The sequence below is a fragment of the Nelumbo nucifera genome, chromosome 2, assembly GCF_055504915.1.
Source record: "Nelumbo nucifera cultivar China Antique chromosome 2, China Antique-T2T, whole genome shotgun sequence".
NCBI lineage: Eukaryota > Viridiplantae > Streptophyta > Magnoliopsida > Proteales > Nelumbonaceae > Nelumbo > Nelumbo nucifera.
In genome coordinates this window covers 15,419,264-15,427,318 of record NC_142650.1, presented here as the reverse complement: position 1 = coordinate 15,427,318, position 8,055 = coordinate 15,419,264, and the positions used below count along the sequence as shown (strand labels likewise).

The window sequence follows — 8,055 nt, the reverse complement described above, 5'->3', positions numbered from 1 at the left end:
ATATTGGTCATTAGTTGCCAGGTGTTTCATGTCATGATTCTCTATTTGCTAATTGGTGGCTAATAGAAAGGGAAGGGGGGCAAATAAGGTTTAGAAATATAAGCTGCAATTCCTTATTTTAAGGATTTATCTTCTTTTTATAGTTAAAATGTCCCTATGAACACTGAACTTTTAATTGCACCTTTGAAAAAAAGAATAACAAATGCAACCTTAATTACATTTTTGGGTAAACTGCATATTAGTACTTTCTACTTTTGGGCTCATCTCTCTTTTATTCAAACATCAAAACATGCCACCACAGTACCTAGATTTGTGAAAGCTACCAATTAATTTAGTACCTGCCATTAATAGTCCATCAAATATCTATATCATCTGACAATATATGTGACTTAAATTTTAAAATTGCAAGACTACCCTTTTTAATATTTTTGAGACCATTTTACTTTGAGGTCCCATTCATTTTTCCGTAAGTTATTTACCCGGGTAAATGCAATTATCTGGGTAAGTTTTTCCTGGGAAACACTTACCCGAGTAAGTGCATTTAACCATATTCTTTTATATTTCCCAAGTAAATAAGGTAATGACCATTTTAGTCATAAAAATTCATTATTAAAATGGTCATTTTTGTCTCAGTCAAGTGTTGCAACTTTCCCCCTATGTGGGAAAATTATTTACCCACCTAGGAGATGGGTATCTAAGTGATACCTAGGAAAATAAACTTTCCCTGATCCCTACAAAAATCTGAAAAATGAACATGGGATTCTTGGTCAATGGGAACCAAAATCCCATTGACCAACTTTCCCTCCTCTCAAAATCCAGAAAAGGAATGCCCCTAATTGTCTTTTCTAAAGATGACAAGAATTGCCCATCTTCTCCAACAACGGCAATCTAAACTCTCCTTTGTTATGGATTGAATAACTAAAAAAAAAATGACTAGAATGATGATAGCCTGAATCCCTCTTCTCCTACAAAGGTGTCATCTTATTCAGCGACATTTTTTCGTGCAGCTTCTTCAGTGGAAAGTACTGGTTCTTCGATAGATAGGCTAGGGTATAAAGTGACCGATGGTACCCAATTGTAGTGAAAATGGATTTAAACATGGTTATCTTGGCCATTGCAAAATTATGCTTCTTTTACCTATTCAAAACTTGAAAGGAATGTGTATCCTTTCACATGTCATTTAATGCCGATTAACAAGTTCTGACTAAACTGATAGCTTTCGAGAATTTGGGTACTACATACAGTGGCACATTTTGAAGTTTGGTTACTAAAATGAGACTAAACCCAATGTATAGGGTACTAATCTGTAATTTACCTTTTTTTACATTTTATATATTTCTATTTATACTCCTAGAAAAGGTATGTAAAACTGTATTGACCAAGTAAAATGTACACTAGTATCAATTGATCCAAATTTTGAGCCTAGAATATACAAAGGTTGAATAATCTCTCCCACAGAAGCCACAAGAAGTTCATGGGTACGAGCACCTAGAAGCTGAATACAAAAGGGCAATTTAGGCCATGTTTGGTTCACTGCTTTGGGCCTCATTCTCTTAATTCTTTCCCATTCTAAGCAAGAGTGGGCAAGAATGAATAACATTAGAGTGTTTGGTTGCAAAATTCTTGCCAACGGCCACATTCTTTTTAGAATGAAAATTCAGCGCCATATCACAAAAATTGATTAGTCTGCAACTTGAAAAATAATCATGCCCCATCTTGCCCATTTCATTCTTTAAAGAAACTCTACCTATAAAACTGTTGTCATAGATATTTACTTTTGTGAAAGGATTTTATAAAAGTACTTTTACGAAAGTGCTTTTATAAAGCTACTTTTACATGAAAGCACTTTTATGGAAGTACTTTTACGAAAGTATTTTTATAAAAGCATTTTTACGAAAGTACTTTTATAAAAGTATTATATTAATACACTTTTATGAAAGTACTTTTATAAAAACATTTTTACGAAGTAATTTTCTGAAAACACTTACAAAAGTACTTTTATAAAAACACTTTGTACTTTTTCCCACATAGGTGGGTAAATTCAATTATATATTCTGATTATAGATTAATCGGTGGATAATGATGATTTTGTCCTGATTAATAATCAATTGGGGACTGGGACGCCCTGTCCCAACCCAATCCATCGACAGGCCTGAAGAAAAGTATTTTCCACATACATAACCCTCCAATCAATGCAACACAGGATTGAATCCGACACTCACATTGTAGCAAAAGTGGGATGTAGTATTTATTCCTCACACCAACCAACCTCATAGCATATTGCAGCGGTGGTTTGGAAAATCTCTCATGAATTACAAGTTGACAACACAATAGAGGAGATATTTCTATTGCATGGCTGAAACCTGAAAGTAGAGTGAGATTGGTGCGAGGAACAAATTTGGATTAGGATGAAATGAGTGCCAAAAATACATGAGAACAGGATTCTCTATCCCGTCCAATTACTTGACAAAGTCCTTACCTTATGTTATTTGGGAGGTAGTACAGATCATCACAAACTTCACAATCAGGAAAATCCAATATTGACTAATATAACTCATTCGTATTATACAGGAGTGGTATATATTCTGTATGATAGAAATAATGTCATCGATTTTGTATGTAGTAGGAATTAGGAAAGCCTATTAACGTCAGTAGCAGTATCGAAGCTGAGTGCAGGTGGGCTCGCGCTAGCTAACACTCCAAAGAAACTATCAAAAATCTTGTGGTATTTTATGATGCTCTCTAGACTATAAATAGCATCAATGATGGGATAATGTTTTTGTTTGGTCCATCAGCAGAATTAAATTAAATATCAAGTTCAGCACTTAATGACAAGTTTTGTTTTGTGGATGTTAAATAAATAGCTCAGCCATTAATTGCAGCTAATGTGGAATTGCCACGAGGCCCACGACTCCGGATCTGTTACAAGTTACAACTAAGGGGAGCAGTGAGCACCCAGCTGAATTACCCGTGAAATACGTCGTCGGAGTCGTTACACCGGTCAACAAGGAATCATAAATTTTCCGTTTGGCATGGGGTCATTATATGTTGTCACGGTTGATTAGAACCTCAGAATGCGACCCGAAAAGAACTTTGAACTTTCGGTCCTTTTAAATTGCAGCCACACAATCCCTTTTTAAGTTTTTAACGGTTGATGATAAGTCGATGCCTTCCTATTTTTTCCAAAATTCTCGGATATATGTTCAATGAAAAAACATACCGTATGGAAAATTTCTTGTAATGCTACGTTTACAGTAATTACCGGTAACTAATTATTTGTTTTTTCAGTCAGCTCTTAATTAGCCTGGTATGAAATACGAAACTTCCGTTGATTACCGTAAAAAAAAACTCCTGAAAACTCGAACAAGCATTGAAGAGAGAGATCATATCCAGAAATCAAGACTGTTTCTCGATCACATACGGCTGCTTACTTCTTGCTCCCGACCATCTTTGATTGTCAAAGGCCCCCTGTACTAGCCGTCCGAAGCAGCCGTTCTTCACCATCGAAGTGAGCTTTCCCAGCCATCGTGCACCCCATCCGCTGGAACAGCCTCTGGGTGACGTTCAACGGTGAAAACTTCTTGAAATGAATTTCTTTTTTTAAAATACGACTTAAATGGTTGTTGTTTTTGAAACCGGTATTCAATGAAACAGAGAAGTGGAATGTTGATTAGTCCATGTCATCCGATATGATATGAAAAAGATCTTTTTTCCAAATCATAGATTTTTGTTTAATGAAATGGTTTTAAGATTTAACTTCCACTAGAAAAAGTGAATCAAACGCCTTTGACGCCTTGTGCCCCTCCATAGTGGTCATACGTAATTCATTTAACCTTGCATAGTACAGTAACTTTTCATAACAATCTAAATAACTCTTGTCCAACGGTGATGGCCCTCATCGAAACCACATCTCTCATACTATCCAGTTTTCGTATTAATTGAATCACCACTCTTGTCCACCAGTCAGTTTTCGCACAACCCAACCATATATTAGTCGAGATCCCTTTCCGACATAAACCCTTCCAACACATTTCTTGTACGTACATCAGAACCCACGATGTATATGATGTAAGGATACAAATCATGTTAAAACGTATTGAATGGGTTTTATGTGAGCAAGAGATACAGACAAGTTCAAGTTGGGTTTTCCTCCCAATAAATACTATCCCAACACGAGATGGATCATGTTGGAACGTCTTCAAAATGCTTTTGTTGGAAAGAGATCTGGACTTATTCCTCAGTAAGTATGGTAGTGGGGTGGGTTCAGGGAGTGTTTTATAATTTATAGACTCTATTTGTCTCTTTAAATCTCTAATCCAGACTGGCCCAAAACCTATAGTGGGTTAAATTTTAAGAATTCAAATCCTCCCAGCACATGAAAATGCAAAACCCACTTTGACCCGATCCTCTTCAATCTCTGCATTCAAGGATAGGAGTCCACGCTTAAATTATTATAATTTTTTGTCATATATAAGCAGTAAATAAGTAAAATAACACAAATAAATAATAAAATTTCCAATTATTTGATTAAGACAAGTAAAAGCACATAAACTATCCATTATCCCTTACATAAACTTAAAAATATTATTAAATTCAACACAGTTTATATGCTTTCTAACAACATGTGGGTTGAAGAGGGTTGGGCTTAGCCTAATAATCTATTGTATATATGTAAACCAATATGGGTTGTAACTTGTAAAATCCCAAAACATGTCCTTCAAGCAAAAATCCCGCCCCTTAAGGTATGGTAGAGGCATGTACCCACAGCTAAATTAGAAATTTCCATCCCTATTTCTCAAGGGTTTAGAGTCAAATTAAAAGTTTATCACTGGCTACTCTACAACTTAACTTCGCTTATCCATAAATAGAGGCAAATTGATCCAAACCATCCACCAATTTCGGTAGTTCAAACATGACAATCCCTTACCAGTTTCTTCTTTTCTCTCTTTTCTTCCTTGTGGTCTACTTCACGTCTTCATTTGCCTTTTCTATGCAGAGAGGCTCTTTTCTATCTGTTGAGCAGCACGATTCAGACATCCTCACCTCCCCAGATAAATCCTTCTCCTGTGGATTTTACCAGGTCGACACAAGTGCTTATAGTTTCTCCATTTGGTTCACCAACTCTAAAGAATAGACCGTCGTTTGGATGGCTAACCGAGACCGTCCTGTACACAGCCGAGGTTCCAGAGTTTCATTGCACCGAGATGGAACCATGGAGCTTACAGATTTTGACGGTTCAACAGTTTGGTCAACCAACACTACCGGCACCATGGTGAACAAAGCCGAGCTCCTGGACACTGGAAACCTCGTTCTGAGGGACCAAGACGATAAGATCCTCTGGCAAAGCTTTGACTTTCCTACTGATACTCTCCTCCCTTCACAGCTCCTCACCAAGAATAAGAAGCTGATCTCTTCAATGGGTAATACAACTTATACTTCGGGCTATTTTAGTTTGTTGTTTGACAATGACAATGTTTTGAGACTTTTGTACGACGGGCCTGAGATTTCTAGCTTGTATTGGCCCAACCCTGATAAAACTGTTTTTCAAAATGGCAGAACTAATTACAATAGTAGTAGAACTGCAGTGCTTGATGAAATGGGGATCTTCTCATCGAGTGATAGAACAAAACTCGTGGCTACTGATATGGGTTTAGGGATTAAAAGGCGATTAACGTTGGATTATGATGGAAATCTTAGACTCTATAGCTTGAGAGAATCAAGCAATGGGTCATGGGTGATCTCATCGCAAGCACCCCAACAGCAGTGCAAAGTTCATGGGCTGTGTGGTAGAAATGGTATTTGCCATTATACTCCCGAACCCAAGTGTTCATGCCCGGCGGGATACAACGTGAGCGACCCAAGTAACTGGAACAAAGGCTGTAAACCTTTGTTCAATCCAACCTGCTGTGACCAAACTCAGGCGTCCGGATTTGTGGCGCTTCCGCATACTGACTTTTACGGATATGATCTCGATTATATTCAAAGTTCAACATTTGAATCCTGCAAGAGTCTTTGCTTGAACAACTGCTCTTGTGAGGCTTTTGTCTATAGGCTAACAGGAGAAGCAACCTGTTACTTGAAAAGTGATCTTTTTAATGGATACCATGCTCCGAGCTTCCTAGGAACTGCGTATTTGAAACTGCCCAGAAGTTTTGTAACAGTAGAAACCATGGATATTCCAAAGGGATCTGACCTCATTTGTGGATTTAGCAAAGCTGAAGCGAAAAGGAGAAGAACGGAATGGATTTATCTCTATTCGTTTGTTTCTGCAATTGGCGTGGTTGAAGTTCTCCTTTTTGCATTAGGTTGGTGGTGCCTTTTTAGGAGGCACAGGATGCCACCGTCAATGGAGGATGGGTACCGTACGATATCCAGTCGATTCAGGAAGTTCACTTACGCTGAGCTGAAAAAAGCAACCAATACGTTCAAAGAAGAGCTGGGATGGGGAGGCTCTGGGGCTGTTTACAAGGGAACATTAGATGACAATAGAGTGGTAGCAGTGAAGAAACTGGGAGACATAATTCAAGGAGAAGAAGAGTTTTGGGCCGAGGTAAGCACATTTGCCAGAGTCAACCACATAAACTTGGTGAGGATGTGGGGGTTCTGTTCAGAAAAGACCCATAGGTTATTAATCTACCAATATGTGGAGAATGGATCACTGGATAAGCACCTGTTCATCAATGCCGGTAACAACAAAAGAGGCGCAAGCTTTATGAATTGGGCGAGAAGATTCAAAATTGCTTTAGGGACCGCCAAGGGTCTGGCTTACCTTCACCATGAGTGTCTCGAGTGGGTTATCCACTGTGATGTGAAACCTGAAAACATACTCTTGGACAGTGATTTTGAACCTAAGATCTCAGACTTCGGATTGGCAAAGTTGTCTCAGCGAGGTGGACCTGGTTCAAAGTTCTCTAGAGTCCGAGGAACAAAAGGGTACATGGGTCCAGAATGGGCTCTAAACCTTCCAATCACTGCTAAGATTGATGTCTATAGCTATGGCGTTGTGCTACTAGAGATTGTGAAGGGAAACCGACTCTCGGATTTCGTGGTAATGGATGGGCAAGAGGAAGTGGCAAAGCTGAAAAACTTTCTTGCTGCGGTGAAGACAAAGATTGAACATGAGGAAGATTCATGGGTTGAGGATATGGTTGATCCAGCATTGAAAGGACAGTTCAACTGGAACCAGGCGATGACGATGGTCAAGATAGGTATATCCTGTGTGGACGAGGATCGAAGCAAGAGACCAACAATGGATGCAGTGGTTCAAGCTCTATTGGAATGTGATGACGATCCAAATATCTATACTTCAAACATGTTCTATGATGCAGAATAAAAGCAGCTAAGTACTAGAAGGGTTTTGCTGAATACTATATTTTAATTTTATGCAAAGGGGCAGCGCTTTAGTGTATCGAGGTCCCACCCATTGTTCTTCTGCACCGTAACCCTGGCTCTAGGGAGCCTGATATTGTTCTTGTTTGAATGAACTTCCTCGTATTTTGTTTTCTTTCTAATTTAATTTTCAACGAGAGAATGCAGTTCTTGGTATTATAGTTTGTGGGACCGGATGAAATTTCCTTCATATATTTTTTCATATTTAGAGTTTGTATAATATAGTGTACCATTTTCCAAATAAAAAATATGTTTCATGGATAGGAATGCAATTGCCAATTTAAAGTGGGAGAAAATTGCGATTTCAAGCTCAAAATATCATGGATTCATTAATTGCCATGAACTACCTTTTCTGCCAGTTTTAATATGACACAAAGGACGACAATATTGTTGACTGTTGAGGGTTCCATGACTAACATATATTTTTTCTTTCTTACGCGGCCCCATTTTAAGTTTGTCCCCTTTGGTTGCAGTGTACAAATTATTTGCATTGGGTGTAAATACATGGGAATGCAAATAGAATGAGTGTAAATTTTGGTTTATTTTTATTTTTTATTTTTTGTTTTGAAAAAGGTAAGGTAAGGATTTATTAATAAAAGCTTAAAAAAATAAGGGTGCGTTTGGTTCATGGACAATACCGGAATTAGAATCAGAATCAAAATCCCC

General features: G+C 37.9%; 1 protein-coding gene across 1 annotated transcript; it reads left to right on the top strand.

The window, feature by feature from the left end:
• Positions 1–4,668: 4,668 nt before the first annotated feature.
• Positions 4,669–7,645, top strand: LOC104597088 (putative receptor protein kinase ZmPK1). The gene has a single exon (XM_088898879.1). The coding sequence runs from the start codon at positions 5,147–5,149 to the stop codon at positions 7,331–7,333; it is 2,187 nt and encodes a 728-aa protein (XP_088755005.1). The 5' UTR covers positions 4,669–5,146; the 3' UTR covers positions 7,334–7,645.
• Positions 7,646–8,055: the final 410 nt, after the last annotated feature.